Source organism: Musa acuminata, chromosome BXJ1-10 (genome assembly GCF_036884655.1).
Source record: "Musa acuminata AAA Group cultivar baxijiao chromosome BXJ1-10, Cavendish_Baxijiao_AAA, whole genome shotgun sequence".
In the NCBI taxonomy this organism is placed as follows: domain Eukaryota; kingdom Viridiplantae; phylum Streptophyta; class Magnoliopsida; order Zingiberales; family Musaceae; genus Musa; species Musa acuminata.
Window position 1 is genome coordinate 5,102,442 of NC_088336.1, and position 22,340 is coordinate 5,124,781.

The following is a 22,340-nucleotide window of genomic DNA, read 5'->3' on the forward strand; positions in this document are numbered from 1 at the left end:
ATTGTCTCTCATGGTGAGAGGAAAATCATCAACATACATTAAATATGATATTTTTGGCACCTTTAAGACTAAAGAGACGATCTTCACAAAAGCATTAAGGATGTTGTATGAGACAAGGATATTATTTCCTAATTTCTTTGTGAATATGGAACCGGTTTGAAGATATATCATTGATAAGATAAGCAGAGAAGAGACAAACAAACCATAATAGGAGGAAAAATAACTTTTCTAATTGTTTTAAAACTGTCGAGAAAAAAGGAAAACACACAAACAGAAAGCGTCAAAAGCCTTTTTCTAAGTCCACCATGTCGATGAGGATGAGAGAAGAAGAAATATCAATGGAATTGGTCATAGAGTGGATAAGTGTATTCCTAAGGAGAATATTACCCTATCTGTTACTATCGGAAAGGAGTTGACTATTCTTGTGAGATAAAAAGTCAATAATCGGATTGATTTTGTTGGATAGACTTTGACCATACAGATGACATTGCGTGCGACAATGTACCGAAGAGTCAACGACCATGCCTGAATTGACTTTCTTTTGTTTGAAGATCGGATGAGCCCTTCCCCAGCTAACAAGCGGAGTAGCTTCAGAGTGAAGCTAACTGGTGATCTGTGTTATGCGTTGCTGATCTGAATCCTTATTGATAACCGACAGATGTTGGCGAAGTTCTTTGGGCTTTAGAATCTGTAGTCTGCTTTCTCACCAAATTAGCAGCTACAGTTTTTCTTTTTTTGGTTCCGAAAACCAAAGAAATAGCTTCAGCTAATCATACAATGACGTGTATAAATTCTTAGCATACAAGTTGATGAAAACATGCAGTTTTCTTAGTGTGCAATAAAACTGCTGAGAGGTATTCTGAACAAAAAGGCTTCTGCTGATGACAAAATTTTCACAGTTCAAATCTATTCAATGCATCGATGATGATAACAACAGATTGCTTCAGTACGTTGTTATTTGTGGCCAAATGACAGCTCACTCAGAGTTTGGACAAGAACATATCATCGGCAGTCTGAAATGTCACTGCATCGGAAAACCATCATCCAGTATGTCAGATCGGTGTGAACACAAGAAAGATGCCGAGTGTAGTCAAAGAGGAAGTTGTTTTCGGGAGAACAAAGTTAGAATACGATTCCAGGATTTTTCATGAAGCACCATGACAAATATTGGGATTATCTTATTTAAAACACAAATATATATTAGTGGATGTTACTTCAGATATTTTAAGTGCTTCTTTTAATTCTTTGTAGATAGTGGGGTAAGAAACATTATCTTGAAGTGTTGGAAGCTGATTTCATCCTTTCTAAATTGCAATACTGTTTGACAGAGCATTCATTAGACACTGATATACTCTCCAGGGAATAGTTATTTCTATTAGTTGTGTGCCAACCATCTGAATGTCTTAATAGAGATTTTTCAGAGGAATTGTCACTGCAATAATATATATGACAGGAAAAAAAATATTTTCAATGTCATGGGAACTGTTTATGAATTACTATATGATAAATTATATAACAGTGATTAGGCTAATAATAGTGATCAATTTTTTTTTTCACATCATATGTTATCATGATATAATTGATGCAACTTAAGTGGATCCAGATACAAAATCCAACAAATTCGATCCACTATCATTAAAAAAAAAAGCATGATATTTTAGGTTATTTCCTTTTATTTTATGTTGATCTAATTATATAATGGGAACAATATTACACCTTAAATATTGGTTAATGGTGGTGTATAAGACTAATTTACAGAGGTTGAAAGTTTGAAATCTCATCTGACACTTTGATAATTTATCACAAAGTCTTGAGTTCGAATTCCGTCTTCGTTGTTTATGTTTTAGGAAAAAATATAAATACTATTTATTTATTATTATAAATTAAAATATTTTATGTTAATAACTTTTTCAAAAAATATAGTACTAAGTTATTATTTTATCAACCTTGAATTGAATTATTGGGTGAAATTAGAATTGTAATGTAAAGCTTCGGTCTTTCTTCCAATATTTAAAAGGACATTCCATATTTTGACTTTATGAACCTCTCAAGTGGGAATCCTTAAAATTATTATTAAAATTTTGATGATGTTATGAAATATTATTGACAAAACAGTCCGTTACTAAAGAATCGCCACTCTTTCATCTCTAAGACTCTTACAACATCTATGTCACCGAAATTGTCACATTGCCCTTATTATCATCTTAATGATAATTTTCGAACAAGTTGCAATAAATACAATTCATCGTCGGAGAAATAATTTAGTGTCCAAGGTATCTTCTTCGTCACTAATGACGAAAAATTTCCTAGACAAAAAATTTTTTTATTGGCCAAATGTGACTTTGTCATCTCGTCTAATATCATCGCAATCAAGTGGTACTTATAATAATGTACATGCAGTCCTTATATATCACGCCGGAATGGTGCTGTATTACTGGCCATCCGATACTTCAGCTCCTCGAGGACATCACCACCCAGCTCTCCTCGTCCTCGTATCACAAAGAGAGAAAGAAGTAGGTGAGGCAGAGCAGCTATGGCAGGATCATCTGAGGGAGTAGGAGACAAGGAACTGCCGCCGATCCTGGAACAAAGGTGCATCCTGCAGAGCGAGGCACTTTCCCAGGTTTATCCTTTTCTTTCTCGCTCTCTCCTCTATCCGAGATCTTTTTGTATACTTGTTCATGTACATATACACTCAGAAAAGGATAAATACTCTCTCTCTCTCTCTCTTTCTCTCTCTCTCTCTCTCTCTGATCTCTACGGGTATGTTTTGCCCTGTGCGGTGTACATTGTAGTACATTATGGAGACCAGTGTGTACCCTCGTGAGCCCGAGGCATTGAGGGAGCTCCGGCAAATGACAGCCACAGACCTCAGGCAAGCTCCGGCAATTCGTTTCTGGTTTTATTGAACATAATAATTAAGACACAATCATGTTGCTTTTTTTTTTTTTTATCTTCGGTTTACGCCTTTGTTTTTTAGTGACGAACATGAATTTTTGCCTCTATTAATCTTAATTTATGGAAGAATAGAAAGTGCAGCTTTTGATGCTATTCGTTTTGTTTTTCTTTACAGTAAAGGTTAAAATATGTATTGCTTACGTAAAAATGAGTAAAAAATCATCCCTTGTGTAAGACTTCATTGACAAAAGAAGATATATTATTATCTGGAGTGATTAGTTAATCAGTTTGTGACTTTATTTTTCTCCCTAAATATATAAGAATGGAACTTCGAATTTCACAAAATGGTTAAGCAAAAAGAAATCATCTTTAATTCATCCAGTTTTCTAAATTAGCAATGTCTACTAAAAGCCTTCAGATCTGGTCCAATATATGTGTTCTCAACTCCCTCGCACGGTGCAATCCCGAGGCTTTTACTTACAATAAAATATGGACCGGTTCATATAAATATTGTTTGCATTACCCAGTAACCTCATCACTTTGCTTATCCGGATTACTCGACAGTAACAACAACATGCTGAGAGTTTGAAAAATTCAAGCTCGAGGGATACTTAGTCAAGGCTTCCATACATGTGTATATAGCTGCATTTTCTTTAGATCTTAGCAATTTAAGATTAATTCTTAGTCCGCATTCACATATGAAACTTTTCTTAACAAGTCATACGTCAAGTTAGTGAGAACTAACAAACATCATCCCAGAAGTTTTGTGGTGTAATTTAATCATCCTAATTGCATTTTGTCATCCTTTTCGAAATTAAAGAGCCATTTTACTCTAATATCGAATGGTTGCAACAGTTAAATTGAAGATTTCTCCCAAAATACGTAACAACTCGAGTACGTGGCCCTTTATATTTCTTATGATTGATTTTAACAGTTCAAACTTTTTTGGTTGCATGAGATCTACTTTAGGAAGAGTCAGCATATTTTGGACTAGTATCACTTTCATGTCACTGCACCATATGTGCATCCCACATCATTAATTTCAGTGACTAATATTTTCTCAACCGCCGCCAGCATAATATACTCTTCACTATATACAAACCGTTTCTGTGATCTGCGCATGTTTGCTCTTCAAAGTTGGACTTTGAGTCTCATGGCCCATCCTCCTGTTGCCATTATACTTCCAGTTTCTGATGGTTCTATTAGTTGTTACGATTTGGGAATGATATTGACCAGGAACGTCATGGCAACGGGTCCAGATGAAATGCAATTCTTGAGCATGCTATTGAAGCTGATGAATGCCAAGAAGACGCTGGAGATCGGCGTGTTCACCGGCTACTCCCTCCTCGCCACCGCCCTCAGCCTCCCCCACGATGGCGAGGTAGAGTCCTTTCTATAACACGAACAGCTTTCTTGATCGATGCAATTGGTCTTGAGATACAGCTCAGCTCTCCTCGTGTGTTAGATCATAGCCATCGACACTAATCGTAAGAACTTTGAGCTCGGACTCCCCTTCTTCGAGAAGGCCGGGGTGGCACACAAGGTCGACTTCCGCGAGGGCCTTGCGCTACCCATCCTCAATGAACTAACGAAGGAGGTAAGAGAGAGAAAGCATTACAAACTCACTAGTGCGTTTTCCAATTTGATTTCAACCACTTATCGTACACATATTATGGTAAAAGAAATGATAAGAAAAAATGAGTACTAGGAAATAATCTTTGATATGTAGTGTTTGAATGGATTGAATCGAGATGTACATGGCCGGGTGTGTGTTTTACTTTCAGGAGAAATACAAGGGATGGTTCGACTTTGTGTTTGTGGACGCAGACAAGAGCAACTATATGAACTACCATGAGAGGGTGGTGGAAATGGTAAGGGTGGGGGGCATCATCGGGTACGACAACACGCTCTGGAATGGCTCGGTGGTGGCGGAGGCAATGGCAGAGCGACCATTCCCCTGGTACATCATGGAGAGCCGGGATGCCATCTTGGAATTCAATGCGTACCTCGCTGCCGACTCGCGGGTGGAGATCTGCCACCTCTCCATCGCCGACGGCCTCACTCTTTGTCGCCGTCTTCGTTGATGTCCTTCATGGCTATCGTGATTGAAGCAGCCTCTCATGAATAAATTGTACTTGTACAAGGACAAGGAATAAGGCTGCTGCTGAGCTTGATTGCAGATCCATTTACATCCATTCAAACAAGAAGAGTCTCCCAAATTATTATTGGTTGATCTAATTCTCTAACCATTTCATTTCTAAGGAGTTCATTCCTAAATCGAGTGCCATAGATCAGGGTTGCTGATTTGAGCACCAAAGGAAACTCTCACTGATCGTATCTCGTTGCCTTTCATAATAGGACAACTCATGGCGAGACACCAGACAAGAAATATGATTATTAACTACAAACAAAAATTATCATTAAATATCAAAAATTTCATCATCAAATAATTTAATGTTGTAATTGTTGAATCTCAGATTTTGATGATAAAATCAATTTATGAAGTTATGATCTAATCAGCGTTTGAGTAACACAGGACTATCTTCGACCATGAAAAGATAAATTAATTGAAGTAATAAGAATCAGAAGTTGGGTCGTAGTAAAACATGTCAGAAGATTGGACATCAACAAGAAGGACAAGTCAACATGCTAGCAGAAGGACTTTGTGCCATGAGTTCAGGTATCTGGCCAAAAAAATCGGATATTGTGCTAAGAAGATCAGATGTTGTAGGAGGTCAATATACTGATTAGGCAATACGCTGAAGAAGAAGATGATACGTTGAAGGGTCGGACGCAAGTCGGATAAACCAATGATATGCCGGACAAAGGATTCATGCTTTGTAATCATTTATCTATATCGAAGTAGTTTAGAGGACTAATTAAGTTAGTTTTTTTTGTGTAATCATATTAACTCAATTAGGAGCCAATTGGGTGTAAATTAGGTCTGATTTGGACTCATTGGGAGGCCTATTCAGTAACACAAAAGTTGGGTTAGGCGGTGGCACCACCAAACTAGCGATGGAACCGCATATGAGCTAAAAAATTCAAGAATACACTTTTTCAGGCTGTCAAGTAGTGGTATTGTCCAGATTTGACAATAGTACCGTCTAGTGTCCGTGTGTCAAGTAGTGGTACCACCCGCAGGCGGTGTTATTGCCCATACCCAGAAGACCTAGAAATTTAAAATTTTCACTTCATTTTTAAAACCATTTGGGGTCTTTAAATACCCCACTTGGGCAGCAAGAAAGTGCTAGTCATAGGTGCCCTACAAGCCAATCATGTGAGTGATGACACACGTGACTTAATACACAGTCTTTTTACTTATTATTATTATTTATTATTTTATCACTTTATATTGCCTATTGCATAAATATATTGTGATGTCCATGTATTTGTGCAATAGGAATCAGATCGTGATAAGATCATGATAATAAGACCGATTCGCCTTTAAACATAAATCCTAAATAATCCCGGTCATATGTTACTCGAGAGGGACATCAAGATAATTGGACAGACTAGTATTCTATATACCCATCCACATGATGGATGTAGTTGGTCTCATAGTTGCTCATATGGGGACACTAGGATATAGTGCAGGTGCTCATTGGAGAATAAGTTCACTGATTGATCTACTCACGGAATGTTAGATAGTTGATGATGCCTTATTGTTATATAGTGATTCCATCGTCCTAGTGGTATATCTGGTCCTTAGACTTGAGAGACCAATGATGTCTTGTATGAGTACTCCACTCTTTGATACCGGACTTATAGGTTTGGAGGTTCCAAATCTAGCACAGTCGGTCATCAAAAGTGATAGCTAACCTTATGAGGGCTATTGAGTGTCGTTAGATGATTATCTGCTCTCAGTGTCATGAGAGGAATATCCCATGTGTTCTTGCTCAAACAAATCCCTGGACAGGTGCTAGTCATAGGTATCCTGCAAGCCAATCACGTTAATGATGGCATATGTGACTTGACAAATCTAGCACAGTCGGTCATCAAAAGTGATAGCTAACCTTATGAGGGCTATTGAGTGTCGTTAGATGATTATCTGCTCTCGGTGTCATGAGAGGAATATCCCATGTGTTCTTGCTCAAACAAATCCCTGGACAGGTACTAGTCATAGGTATCCTGCAAGCCAATCACGTTAATGATGGCATATGTGACTTGACACGTAATCTTTTTACTTATTATTATTATTTGATATTTTATCACTTTATATTGTCTGTTGCATAAATATATTGTGATGTCCATGAATCTGTGCAATGGGAATCGGATCATGATGAGATCACGATAATGAGACAATTCGCCTTTAAACACAAATCCTAAATAATCCCGATCATAGGTTATTCGAAAGGGACATCGAGATAACCGGACAGATTGGTGTGTTGTATACCTGTCCATATGATGGATGCAGTTAGTCTCATAGCTACATATGTGGGGACACTAGGGATACAATGCAGATGCTTATTGGAGAATGAGTTCACTAATTGATCCGATTATGGAATGTTGGATAGTTGATGATGCTTTATTGTTAAACAACGATTCCATCATCCTAGTGGTGTATCTGGTCCTTAGACTTGAGACTCATAGGATGTCCTGTATTAGTACTTCACTTGTTGATACTGGACTTAAAGGTTTGGAGGTTCCAAATCTAGCACAACCGGTCATCGGGAGTGGCAGCCAACCTTACGAGAGCTATTGAGTGTCGATAGAGAATCATTCACTCTTAGTGTTATAAGAGGAGCATCCCATATATTCTTGCTCAAACAAATCCCTGATGATGGTCATTCGGATTGAGAGAGAAAGAGTTCTTCGGGAAAATCCGATTAAAGTGAGACTCGAGTAGAAACTGTATAGGCTTGATAGTACTATGCTTGGTATATTGTCTCTGAGGTATTAGATAGATGAGGGACTATAGATATATGATAATTGAGGATAGATAGGTTCAAATGACTGGATTCCCTTGTATCGTTTGGGGATTACGGCGTAGTGGCCTAGTACATCCATAGTCGATAAGTCGAGTGAATTGTTATGGAGATAATAATTCACTGAGCCAGCAGGAGTTCCGATAAGTATGACTCATGACTAGCTTGATATTGGGCCTAAAGGGTCACACACATATGACAAGTATTGCAACAAGTAAAGGTTCGGATATGAGATATCCGTTGGAGCCCCTATCTTATTAGATATCGAATAAGCCCCTGAATTATTGGATCCTATAGGTGAGATCCAATAAGAGCCAATAAGAGATTATTAGGCAGAGACCTAATAATCTAAGAGGCTTAGGTAGTTGGATAGAGATCTAGTACCCAATATGATAGGATCCATTAAGGTTAAGTTGACAGGGGGGCTCTATAAATAGAAGGGAACCAAAGACTCATAGGCTACTGGTTCTTTTTAGCTACCTCCTCCTATTCTCCTCTCTCCCTCTTCTCCTTATACTACAACCCCTATTTGGGGCATGTGGACAGCAAGAAGGCACAACCCCTTCTCGATTGTGTGGTGCGCGTGAGGAAGAGTTTTCGACAACGATTTGAGGAGCATCTTCACAGCCCCTTGCATGTGAATCACAGTTAAAGAGGAGGATATATGATCTCCCTAGGTAATCACAGTTGACCTCCTTCATTCCCCCTTACAGATTTGTATATTTTCAGAGATATATGATCTCCCTAGGTAATTTTCTTGCATTTAGTTTTTCGGTTTTGTAGGTTTTCGAGCACCAACTTTTGTATGACGATGAAACATTCTTTTCTACTGAAATTCTAAGATTTTGTTTTTCTATTCTTTTACTGTACATGTTTTATCACCCTAGATTTCCTAATAGTGGTATCAGAGCCAGGTTGTTCATGCAAAAGATTGGCTTTTAAACTGCGTGTGTTGTATTCAATCATGTTGAATTTATTTTGCGTGATTGCTGTGATTTTTTGTTGTAGTTTTCAAATATTTGCTGCAACTTTTCTTACTGTTAAGAGGTGTTTTAGATAGGGTTTTTGTTATCAAATTTGTTGACACAAAAGGGGAAGAAAGTGTAGTAAGTTACCCCTTGGATTGGTCAAAGGTTGCTTGTAGCCTTGGCCGAGAGCTCCAATTTACTACTCTCGGCTTGGCCAAAAGCAGTAGGAATGAGAGCAGCATGGCTATCCTCAACCTGCTGCATGGCAAACCCTACAGCCAGGTTTCCTGGCTATAGGGGTTGCCCATGCGGCCAAGAGTTTTGGCCGCATAGGGCACCTGCAACCCATGGCAACCCTACAACCATAGTTTCCTAGCTGCAAGAGACTCCTTGGTGGTTAGGATTTCCTAGCCATGCAAGGCAGTCTAGTGACCTTGGATTCTTGGTTTTCGAGGAGTCTCTATATGGTAAGATTTTCTTGCTTAAGAAGGAATTACTTGCTATGTGGGGAACCTGCCATGAAGGGCACACTACGGTAGGGTTCCCAAAATATTAATATAATTAATTAAAATAATTTAATTAATTATTATTATCTAATAGTCCTACATGGTGATGTGTACATGTGATGTATGATGTGGACGGATGATCATAGACCGTATGATGTGTATATATGTGATGCGATTATTATTATTATTGAAGCCTGCGAGCCTCTAATTTATTTTTCATTTATTGTCAAGCCAGCGTGCTTGTGATTAAGTTGTAATTATATAAGAAGGTGCAGCGGGAGCGTGGAAGCGATATTGGAACTTACAAGGCCGAGATGGACGATCGCAACGTATGAAGATGCACCAAGATGCCGACAGAACCGACGATGACGAGATGGACGATCACAGGGCATGGAGATACTCCGTTGCATACATAGATCTTGATGTGAGTGATCAAACTCACTAGCTCAAGCTTGATCACATTAGGATGTGGTTCATGATCATCTGGTATGATTACTCATATGATGTGTGATTGATTATACACTTACTAGATATGTATATATATTTACATGCAATGTACATATATATTAAATATGTATGTGTATAACACATTATATTAGGAGACCGAAACAAAATCTCCTCTCTCAATAATATTAAATCAGTAAATATGAGGTAATTAAATTAACCCATGTGGCCTTCCATCATTATAGGTAGGGATCGATTCTCAAAGTAGATTGAGTTGGTCGAGTCCCTCGAGGCTCACCTATGTCATGATTCACTATCTTGCCTATGACATAGATATGTCATCGGTGACATAAGGATATTGTATACTTGGTCGAGTCTCTCGAGAGTAAATCATCAAATCAAACTAATCTTATAACAAAGGTGTTAAATTAACTGAATATCATGGTTGATCGAGTCCCTCGAGGCCATGATGGTTCGGAGGCCGAACAGAATAGGAATCACAAGGCGTTGTGATTAGCAAGAGTTGCCTACCTTTTGAGCTTTGTGTGATTAGTCGAATCCCTCAAAGTTATAGTAAGATATTGATGTTAGGTTCAAGAGTCAGCACTAAGAGGGGGGGTGAATTAGTGCAGCAGTAAAATCACGTCAATTTCATAAAATCTTCGTATGATAAAAAACGTTTATGATGAAAATCGATTTCGGAAACTTAACTTGAAAGCATTTTCATAAAGATAGCTTGAAAGCATAAGGAAGATGCGTAGTGGATGTAAAGAGCAAGTAAGAAGGTTTATAGTTAAAGTAATATGCTAAACATAAATGTAACCTAGAGAACACGCCAATTTATAGTGGTTCGGTCATCGTGACCTACATCCACTTCGCTGATTCCTCTTCCGTCGAGGCCACTGGCATCCACTAATGGTCTTCCTTCAATAGGCAAAGACCAACCACCTTTTACAACTCAATTTTACAACTCAATTCTCTATTTATCGGGTTTAGGAGATAACCCTTACACCCCCACTCACTCCTCTCTCAAACTATTCTAACCCTTAGAATTTTGAGAGGAGCTCACACAAGATTACAGTAGTGTTTCTATACTTTTTACTCCCAATACTTGTGTGCTTTAACCAGGGATGAGAGGCGTATTTATAAGCTTCAAGTTGATTCAAATATGGAGCCCAAAACTTTCCCATCCCGGGTTCCCCGGGCACGGGCGGTACCACCGCCTGCGTTGGGTGGCACCACCGCCCAGTGTCAGTCTGACTGACACTGCCCTAGGAAATACCACCACCCAGGTCTAGTGGTACCACCGCTTAGGGGGCAGTGCTAGGTGGTACCACCGCCTGGCACCCGACCAGGGGTGGTACAATCGCCCAGACTGGTGGTACCACCATCTGACACAGTCTCAAAAACTGTACCACGATGATGAGACTTCTTGGGGCACTGTTTGGGCCTCTTATTGGGCCCAACATAGTTCTTACATGGGCCTAGCTGCCCCTAATTGGGTTGGCCCAAATCTAAGCCTAATTATGTGCTAACTACGAAATCCTAAGACATTTGCTAATCTAAACAATTCCCTATGTCTATTCTTCTGGCGAGCTTCAAGCGATCTTCCGGTGAGCTTCTGGCGATCTTCCGGCAATGTTTCGGTGGATTCTTGGCAAGCTCCTGGGTTTCACAACTATCTTCTTGGTAAGTTCCGATGAGCTTCTCTGGCAAGCTCCGAGACTTCTCGGTTGGTTCCTCCAGAACATCCGACGAACGTCCGAACTTTCGACGAACTCTCGAACTCCTAAGATAATCGCGTCCTTCATTCTGGGGCTTCATTTTACTTCATGCCTTGCTATCATAGTTAATCCTGCACATGTAAAATATACTTTGATCTAGACAATTAATACTAACCATTAATCAAGTTGTCCGGCATGTCATTGGTCTCTTGACGTTTCGTCCGATTCTTTAGCGCATCGTCCACTCTTGCGGCCTATTGCCCAATCGGCCAATTGACTCTGCAACTCTGATATCCTTGGCACAATATCCAGTCTTCTTGGCCTGATGCCCGAATCCACGACCCGAAGCCTTCTGTCGATACGTCGAAAAGAGCCATTTCTCTTGGGTGTTAAACCAACTAAGAAATTACGAGGCTTGATACCAATTGTTAGGTTCAAGAGTCGGCACTAAGAGGGGGGGGGGGTGAATTAGTGCAGTTGTAAAATCTCATCAAATTCATAAAATCTTCATATGATAAAAAACGTTTCCGACGAAAACCGAATTTGAAAACTTAACTTGAAAGCGTTTTTGTAAAGATAACTTAAAAGCATATGGAAGATGCATAGTGGATGTAAAGAGTAAGTAAGAAGGTTTGCAGTTAAAGTAATATACTAAACAAAAATGCAAACCAGGGAACATGCCAATTTATAGTGGTTTGGTCGTTGTGACCTACATCCACTTCGTCGATGCCTCTTCCGTCGAGGCTATCGGCATCCACTTACGGTCTTCCTTCAATATGTGAAGACCAATCACCTTTTACAACTCAAATCTCCATTTACAGGGTTTAGGAGATAACCCTTTACACCCCCACTCACTCATCTCTCAAACTATTCTAACCCTTAGAACTTTGAGAGGAGCTCATACAAGATTACAGTAGCGTTTCTATACTTTTTACTCTCAATACTTGTGTGCTTTAACCAGGGATGAGAGGGGTATTTATAGGCTTTAAGTAGATTCAAACTTGGAGCCCAAAACTTTCCCATCTCGGGTTCCTCGGGCACTGGCGGTACCACCGCCCAGTGTTAGTCTGACTAACATTGCCCTGGGCGGTACCACCACCCAGGTCTAGTGGTACCACCGCTTGGGGGGCAGTGCTAGGTGGTACCATTGCCCAGACTGGCAGTACCATCGCCTGGCACCCTACCAGGGGTGGTACAACCACCCAAACTGGTGGTACCACCACCTGACACAGTCTCGAAAACTATGCCACGATGATGAGACTTTTTGGGGCATTGTTTGGGCCTCTTATTAGGCCCAACACAGTTCTTACATGGGCCTAGCTATGCTAATTGGGCTGGCCCAAATCCAAGCCCAATTACATGCTAACTACGAAATCCTAAGACATTTGCTAAGCTAAACAAGTTCCTATGTCTATTCTTCCAGCGATCTTCTAGCAAACTTCCGACGATCTCTCGGCAATGTTCCGACAGATTCCCAATAAGCTCCTGGACTTCATGACTATCTTCTTGGCAAGTTCCGACGAGCTTCTCTGGCAAGCTATGAGACTTCTCGGCTGGTTCCTCCAGAACTTTCGACGAACATCCGGACTTCCGATGGACTCTCAAACTCCCAACGTAATCGTTTCCTTGATTCTGGGACTTCATTTTGCTTCATGCCTTGCTATCTAGTTAATCCTGCATATGTAAAACATACTTCGATCTAGACAATTAATACTAAGCATTAATCAAGTTATTCGACATGTCATTGGTCCCTTGACGCTTCGTCCGATTCTTTAGCGCATCGTCCTTTCTTACGGCCAATTGCCTAATCAGTCAATTGACTCCGCTCTTCTTTGGCCGATGCCCAAATCCATGGTCCGAAGCCTTCTGTCGATACGTCGACCATTCTTCCGGCCTGACGTCCAATCTTGTGACATGTTTTCCCCCGGCACAACATGATTTTTTCTGCTTTAATTATCTCATCCTGATCAAAGCATCTTGCGTCACTCAAAACATAGATTAAAATATAAACACTTATAGATTAGTTTTATCATCAAATTTTAAGATTCAATAATCTCTCCCTTTTTGATGATGACAACCAATCGACGACGGAGTTGACCTTAACTCCCGGAGTTTAAACAAACTCCCCCTATCAATATGTCATATTGATAAAAACTCTTGGATTGAAAAGTCCAAGTAACATGTCATGATCAAATCATGCATGACATCAACATACTTCTCCCCCTTTCTCATCAACAAAAAGGAGAAGTCCAACTATTCATATGTTTGGAAATATAAGTTCAACACATTGCATGGAAAACATAATATCCATTTTTATCATCATGCATGCTAGCAAAAATTTAGAGTTTTGCAATTTTATAAATTTTACTAGATGTGTAAGTTTAACATTTTTGTTTCTTGAGATTAGCAAGATAATACTTCTTTGTAGTGTTCAAGATAGCAAGTTCTACATCATGCAAGCTAGCAAATTCGAGATATTTAAGAAAGCAACACTTGCTTCGTGAAATATGTAAGTTTTACAACATACAATCTAGCAAATTTAAAGATATGCAAGTTGGCATATTTGCTTTTCTTTACGATATACAAGATAGCATATTTTTGCATCTTCTTGAGATTTCAAGATAGCAATTCTTGGTGATGTTCAAAATAGCAATTTCTTCTCTTTTGAGAAGTGTAATTTTTGCTTTCTTTTTGAATTGTGTGAGCTAGCAAATTTGCTTTCTAGCACGTTTTACTCCCCCTTTGTCATTGTCAAAAAGAAGAGAAGACCCTTTATATCAATTTTCAAATTATGACAAAGGTAAGGTAACAAAGATGAAAAATTAAGTCGTGAATATCAAAAAAAATTTTCATCATGATTATTTCATCAATGCATGCATCAAAATAATATCATGAGTGTTGCATGCATTCATATCATCACATGAAGAATATCAAAAAGAACTTGGTGATGAGATATAATACTTCATAAATTCAATGAATTTTACATAATAAAATTTAAGTCATAAACCTTAAGGGATGTCATGAGAGAACACATAAACGATCTTGATTCATGTATAATATCTCTTAATTCATTATGAATCATAAAAATTATAATTCTAAAAAATCAAGAGAAAGCGTGATTCATTTTAGCAAATGTCCTCTTACATAAATAACATAAAGAATTCTTAGGAGTTCATAAAAAATCTTGATTCATATAAAAGATTTCATGAGAGATTATGATTTCGATAAAACTTATTCAAATTCATCAAATCATTTTCATAGTCCAAGAGATTCACAAAAGCATAATATACATGGATTCATTAATCTTTTATCGAAAAATCAATAAGATAAGGATGTTTCATCTTAAGTTATTGGTTTCATACAAGTATGTGTTTATCTTTTTATTGCAAATAAAAACATGCATCAACTTTTAGGATCGAAAAGTGAATTTCATCATAAAAACCATCAAGACCAATAAATCACAAAAATCATCATGTATAACTTTAAAATCTCAAGTATAAAGTCGTCAATCATGGTATCAAAACATTTAATATTTTCATTACATCATTATGCATTACTTCAAATCAAACATGATTTCATTTAATCAAAATCGAGAAATAACAATGGAAATCAACATGATATACATTATTACTCCTAAAAAAACATTCATAGGATCATCATTAGATTTAAATCTAACATTTTATTCCATTAACATAAAACATGTAATTTTCATTATCATTTTCAAAATTACTAGCATGATCATAATTTTTGTATTTTCATTTTTAAACATGTAATTTTTTAAGAAAATTAATTCTAAACTAAATTAAAATAACTCATGAAAAGCATTATGTAATTTTGAAATAAATTAAATGCATTTTGATTACCTCATCGTCAAAAACTGTTAAGGCATAGTTTGGATTACCTCATCGTCAAAAACTTGTTTCGTCCAAGATTGCTTCCTTCTTTTTGCGTTCATAGCAAGTAGTTGTATTCTTTTTAAGTTTATTTTTGTTCTTCAACTTTTGTTTTATTAACTTTTTAACTTTCATTGTGAGTTCAAGTTCACCGTCACTTGAGCTTATACTCAAGTAGTCCTCAATTGTTCTAAGTACCAAATCCTTCCTGTTCTTTGAAAGGTGGTTTTGTTCATCATGTTCTTTGAAAGGTGGTTTTATTCATCATGTTCATCATGTTGATCATGTGCATTTTTTACCATTTCATATGTCATCAATGAACCAATTAGTTCTTCAAGTGGTAGGTTGTTTAGGTTTTTAACCTCTTGTATCACATTTACTTTTAAATCCCAATCTTTAGAAAGAGAACGCACAATCTTGTTTACAAGTTCAAAATCCAAAAAACTTCTACCAAGTGCTTTTAAACCATTGACGACATCCGAAAAATAGGTGTATATGTCAACAACGGTTTCACTTGGTTTCATATGAAAAAGTTTAAAATCATGCATTAAAAAGTTGATTTTCGAATCTTTTAATCTATTTGTATCTTCGTGAGTGGTTTCAAGAATATGCCAAATGTTGAAAGCCGTTTCACATATAAAAACCCGATTAAACTCATATTTTTCTAAGGCACAAAATAGAGTATTCATAGCTCTAGTATTTAAAGAAAACGTTTTCTTCTCCAAATCATTCTAATGGTTCATTGGAAGAGAAGTCATTCGAAAACCGTTCTCGACAATATTCCATAAATTTAAATCTAACGAAATAAAAAAAACTCTCATTCGAGTTTTACAATAAATGTAGTTCGTTCTATTGAAAATGGGAGGACGAATGAGAGAGTGACCATCTTGAAAGCCGAAAAGAGTTATTTCTCTTGGATGTTAAACCAACTGAGAAATTATAAGGCTTGATACCAATTGTTAGGTTCAAGAGTCGACACTAAGAGGGGGGGGGGTGAATTAGTGCAGCTATAAAATTACGTCAACTTCGTAAAATCTTTGTATGATAAAAAATATTTTCGATGAAAATCAATTTCGAAAACTTAACTTGAAAGCATTTTTATAAAGATAGCTTGAAAGCATACGAAAGATGCGTAGTGGATGTAAAGAGTAAGTAAGAAGGTTTGTAGTTAAAGTAATGTGCTATAAACAGAAATGCAAACCAGAGAACACACCAATTTATAGTGGTTCGGTCATTGTAACCTACATCCACTCCGTCGATTCCTCTTCCGTCGAGCCCACCGGCATCCACTAACGGTCTTCCTTCAATAAGCAAAGACTAACAATCTTTTACAACTCAATTCTCTTTTTACCAGGTTTAAGAGATAACCCTTACACCCCCACTCACTCCTCGCTCAAACTATTCTAACCCTTAGAACTTTAAGAGGAGCTCACACAAGATTGCAGTAGCGTTTCTATACTTTTTACTCTCAATACTTATGTGCTTTAACCAGGGATGAGAGGGGCATTTATAGGCTTCAAGTTGATTTAAACTTGGTGCCTAAAACTTTTCCATCTTGGGTTTCCCGGGCACAAGCGGTACCACCACTTGCGCTAGGCGATACCATCACCTAGTGTCAATCTGACTAACACTACCGTGGGTGGTACCATCGCCCAGGTCTAGCGGTACCACTACCTGGGGGGCAGTGCTAGGTGGTACCACCACCCAGACTGGTGGTACCATCACCTGGCACCCTGCTAGGGGCAGTACAATCGCTCAGACTAGCGATACCACCGTATGACACCATCTTGAAGATTGTGCCACGACGATAAGACTTCTTGAGGCACTATTTGGGCCTATTATTGGGCCCAACACAGTTATTATATGGGCCTAGCTGCCCCTAATTGGGTTGGCCCAAATCCAAGCCCAATTATATGCTAACTATGAAATCCTAAGATATTTGCTAAGCTAAACAAGTTCCTATGTCTATTCTTCCGACGAGCTTCCGACGATCTTCTGGCAAACTTCCGACGATCTCTCGGTAATGTTCCAGTGGACTCTTGGCAAGCTCTTGGAGTTCACGACGATCTTCTTGGCGAGTTCCGATGAGCTTCTCTAGCAAGCTCCGAGACTTCTCAACTGGTTCTTCCAAAACTTCCGATGAACGTCCGGACTTCCGACGAACTCTCGAACTCCCAACGTAATCGCGTCCTTGACTCTAGGACTTCATTTTGCTTCATGCTTTGCTATCATAGTTAATCCTGTATATGTAAAACATACTTTCATCTAGATAATTAATACTAAGTATTAATCAAGTTGTTCCGCATGTCATTGGTCCCTCGACACTTCGTTTGATTCTTTGGCGCATCGCCTTTTCTTGCGACCTATTTCCCAATCGGCCAGTTGACTCCGCAACTCTGATATCTTTGGCGCAATATCTGCTCTTCTTAGCCCGATGCCCGAATTCATGGCCCGAAGCCTTCTATCAATACATCGACCGTTCCTCCAGCCCGATGTCCAATCTTCTAACATGTTTTCCCCCGGCACAACATGATTTTTCCTACTTTAATTATCTCATCCTGATCGAAACATCCTGTGTCACTCAAAATGCAGATTAAAATATAAACATTTATCGATTGGTTTCATTATCAAAATCCAGGATTCAATAATTGATTGGATCTTGATCCCCACTAGAAGTCTGTCGGAGACTTTCGTTTCACGTCTTAAGGGTATGGCATGACTCGCTAGAAAAATAATGAGAGTAGATTAAGATAGAAGTCCATATCTTATTTGTTTATTTTTCTATAAAATCTGCATGTTATTTATTTTTGTTGCATCTTTATTTTCAGAAAAATATTATTTTCAAATCCCTTACGTGGCACACTTGATGTCAACCGCCTCATTGGTCTAAATTATATAGATTGGCTCTGCAACTTGAGAATTATTCTCGCGGTAGAGAAAATCACGTACGTCCTTGATATAGTGATGCCTACGCCCGAGAAAGGGGCAAGCAAGGATGAGATCACTCGCTACTTGAAGTACATAGATGACTCCACTCTTGCTTAGAATTACATGTTGGGCTCTATGACTCTTGAGTTACAGAGACAGTATGAAAAGGTAGATGCCAAATTCATTCTCATATATGTTCGTAAACTGTTTGAAGAATAGGGAAGGACTTAGCAATATGAGATATTCAAGAGCCTCTTCCACACTAAGATGACTAAGGGGACACTAGTTCAGAACCATGTCCTAAATATGATTGAGTGGATAGAGAAACTCATAGGTCTAGGAATGGTCCTAGAGGATAACCTGTTTGTGGATCTTTTGCTTTAGTCCCTACCAGATTCCTTTTCACAGTTCATAATGAATTTTAATATAAATAAGATTGAGGTGACTCTCCCAGAGCTCCTCAATATGTTGAGGGAGGCAGAGAGCATTACCAAGAAAGAGAAGCCAGATCTCTATACTAGTGAGACTAGAAAAAAAAGGAAACCAGAAAAGTCCCTTAAGAAGGGCAAGGGCAAGGGTAGACCAGGGAAAGCAAAGGTTGCTAAGAAAGATCCGGCAAAGGACAAAAGCCAGTGGTTCCACTGCGGAAAAGATGGGTATTAGAAGAGGAACTGCAAAGAGTACCTTGCAGAGAGGGCAAAATAGAAGCTTAGAGAAGCTTCAGGTACATTCATAATCAGTCTCCATTTGTTAGACTCTTATGATAACACATGAGTATTGGATACCGGTAGTGCTTATCATATTTGTAATTTATTGTAAGTTCTAGCAAGGCCTAGGAGATTGGCGAGAGGCAAGATGGAGCTCAAGATGGGTAATAGAGCAAAAGTTGTTATAGTAGTTGTTGGCAAGGTCGCTCCACATTTGCTTGGTGAGCTATTATTGCATTGGATGCATGCTAGTTTATTCCTTCTATTATCAAAAATATTATCTCTATTTCATATTTGATAATTAATGAATATAAATTAGTTTTTGAGAACAATGGTTGTTCAATATTATTAGATGATGAGATCATCACGAAAGGAACATTGCATAATAGTTTGTTTATACTAGACACTACTCCACATATCATGAATGTAAATGTGTCTAAGAGGAAACAAGATGAGGTTAATAATGCATACTTGTGGAATTGTAGGCTAGGTCACATCCATGAGGGAAGGAGTCAAAAGTTGCTAAAGGATGGATATCTAGATCCATTTGACTTTGAGTCATATGCAACTTGCGAGCCTTGCTTGTTGAATCTCGAATTTTTATGATGAAGTCAATCGTCATTTGTTATCTAATCCATATGTTGAGATAAGTGTGCAGGATTAATTACGATGGCAGTAAGACATGTAGCAGGAGTTGGGTCGGAGTCAAGACCATGATCACGTTGGGGGTTCGAGAGTTCGACGGAAGTTCGGACAGTCGTCGGAGGTTCTGTGGGAACAAATCCAAGAAGTCCATGAGCTTGCCAAAGAAGCTCGTCAGAACTCGCTAAGTGGATCGTTGCAAGTCCAGGAGTTTGCCGGAAGTCCGCAGGAGCATCACCGAGGGTTCATCGGATGATCGACGAAAGTTCGCCGGAAGCTCGCCGGAAGAAGCGATTGACGCACCGGAGCAAGTTGCCGTAAATGTCTTAGGAAATATCGTAGTTAGCACAATGATTAAGTTGGAAATGGGAGGTGATCCCATTAACTTAATCTTGGGGCAATTGGGCCCTTGAAAAACCCAAATTGGGCCGAATGGATCAACCCATTCGGACCCTAATTTCTGCCAGGCGGTTGAACTGCACAAGCCAAGCGGTGGCACCGCCTGGGCTCAGTCTCCGAGCGAGACTGGGTGGTGCAACCGCCCTAGCCAGGAGGTGGCACCGCCTGGGCTCGATCTCCAAGCTCTGGCTGAGCGGTGCAACCGCCTCAGTCAGGCGGTGGCACCGCCTGAGCTCGGTCTTCGAGCTCTGGCAGGAGGTGCAACCGCCCCTGACAGGAGGTGGCACCGCCCAGAGGCTCAGTCTTCGAGCTCTGCCAGGTGGTGCAACCGCCTCACTCAGGCGATGCAACCGCCAGATCCTGAAATTCCGGGAATTGACAGTTTTGAGCTCCAAATTTAAATTGGGTTGGGGCCTATAAATACCCCACCCTTTCAGCACTGAAAGGGCACTCAAAACACACCGAAATCCTGATCTTATTCTGTGATTCTTAGAGCTCAAAATTGTTGTAAAAGCCAAAAGTTCTTCTCCCTCTTTTTTTCCAAGTTCTGATCTTTAAAGAGAGGAGAGCAAATTCTGTAAGGGTTGTCTCCTAAGCCCGTCAAAAGGAGTGAAACTGTAAAAGGGTGGTTGGCCTTCGCCTATTGAAAGAAGGCCTATAGTTGACGTCGGTGACCTCGTCGGTGGAGGAAGCCAAAAGTGGAGTAGGTCAAGATTGACCGAACCACTCTAAATCTCGGTTTACATTTACTTTGAGCATCTTATCTTTACTGCAAACCTCCTCAAAAGCTTACTGCCTTCTGCTCATATATGATTGTGTTTCAAGCTCTGTATTTTCCGAATCGGCGTTTAGACGTAAATCGTTTTTATCATACGAACATCATATTTCAGTTTGCGTTTACGTTCTGATTTCTATCATAATTGCAAACTGCCCTTATATCTTTGCTTTAACTGCATCTTGCTTGGTTACAAGTTAAAGTGATTTACGAATCGGATTTTCTATCGAAATCGCTCTTATCGTATGAACGCGATTTTAATCGTCGAAAGTTTTCTACTGCACTAATTCACCCTCCCCTCTTAGTGCTCTTGAACCTAACAATTGGTATCAGAGCCCTGTATTTCTCATTTCGGATTTACACCCGAGAGAAATGGCTCTTCATGGCTTTCAAGTGGGCTTATCGGTTGTTCGTCCACCGCTGTTTAACGGATTGGACTACACTTATTAGAAAACTCGAATGAGAGTTTTCTTGATTTCTATGAATTTGGATTTATGGAATATCATTGAAAACAGTTTTCAACTTCCCTCTAAACCGATGAACGAATGGTCGGATTTGGAAAAGAAGTATTTTTCTTTAAACGCAAAGGCTATGAATACCTTATTTTGCTCTTTGGACAAAAATGAGTTCAATCGGATTTCTACGTGCAAAACGGCTTTTGACATTTGGCGAACACTTGAAATCACGCACGAGGGAACTAGTAGAGTCAAAGACTCGAAAGTTAACATTTTATTGCATGATTTTGAGTTTTTTCGAATGCAACCAAGCGAGACTATAGGCGACATGTACACCCGTTTCACGGATGTCGTCAATAGTTTAAGAGCTCTTGGAAAATGTTTTTCGGATTTTGAACACGTAAACAAGATTTTGCGTTCTCTTTCTAAGAAGTGGGATTCAAAAGTAACTGCAATACAAGAAGCTAAAAACCTAAACAACTTATCACTTGAAGAACTAATTGGTTCGTTGATAACATATGAAATAGTGCACAATGCACATGATGAACATGATGAACAAAATCACCTTCCAAAGAACAGGAAGGATTTGGAACTCCGGACAAATGAATACCACTTGAGCGATGACTCAAGTGATGAGGACAATGATGAACTTGAACTTCGAACCCTAAATCTTAATAAGTTTATTAAACAAAAATCTAAAATAAACAATAAACTTGAACGAAGGAAGAGGCCAAAGAAGAAGAACACAAAGTGGGATGAATCGAGCTCCTTCGAAGACGAGGAGAAAATTAAGAAAGGCGAGATGGCAAACTACGCCTTAACCGCTTTCAATGATGAGGTAATCGAAATCTCCCTAATTTATTTTGAAATTACTTGATGCTTTCATGATGTATTTTCTTTTTTAGTTTAGAATTAATTTTCTTAAAAATTACATGTTTAAAAAAAAATAATTATGATCATGCTAAGTAATTTCGAAAATGATAATATTGCATATTTTATGATAAACAAATAAAATGATTTTGATTGAAAATATGAAATCATGGTTAAGAAGTAATAATGAGTATTACGTTGAT

The 22,340-nt window shown here is 38.7% G+C and overlaps 1 protein-coding gene across 1 annotated transcript; it reads left to right on the plus strand.

The window, feature by feature from the left end:
• Positions 1 to 2,439: 2,439 nt before the first annotated feature.
• LOC103973590 (caffeoyl-CoA O-methyltransferase) lies at positions 2,440 to 5,105 on the plus strand. The gene is made up of 5 exons (XM_009388207.3): positions 2,440 to 2,623; positions 2,796 to 2,875; positions 4,135 to 4,279; positions 4,364 to 4,495; positions 4,683 to 5,105. Exons 1-5 carry the CDS (start codon positions 2,534 to 2,536, stop codon positions 4,980 to 4,982), a joined length of 747 nt encoding a protein of 248 aa, XP_009386482.1. The 5' UTR covers positions 2,440 to 2,533; the 3' UTR covers positions 4,983 to 5,105.
• Positions 5,106 to 22,340: the final 17,235 nt, after the last annotated feature.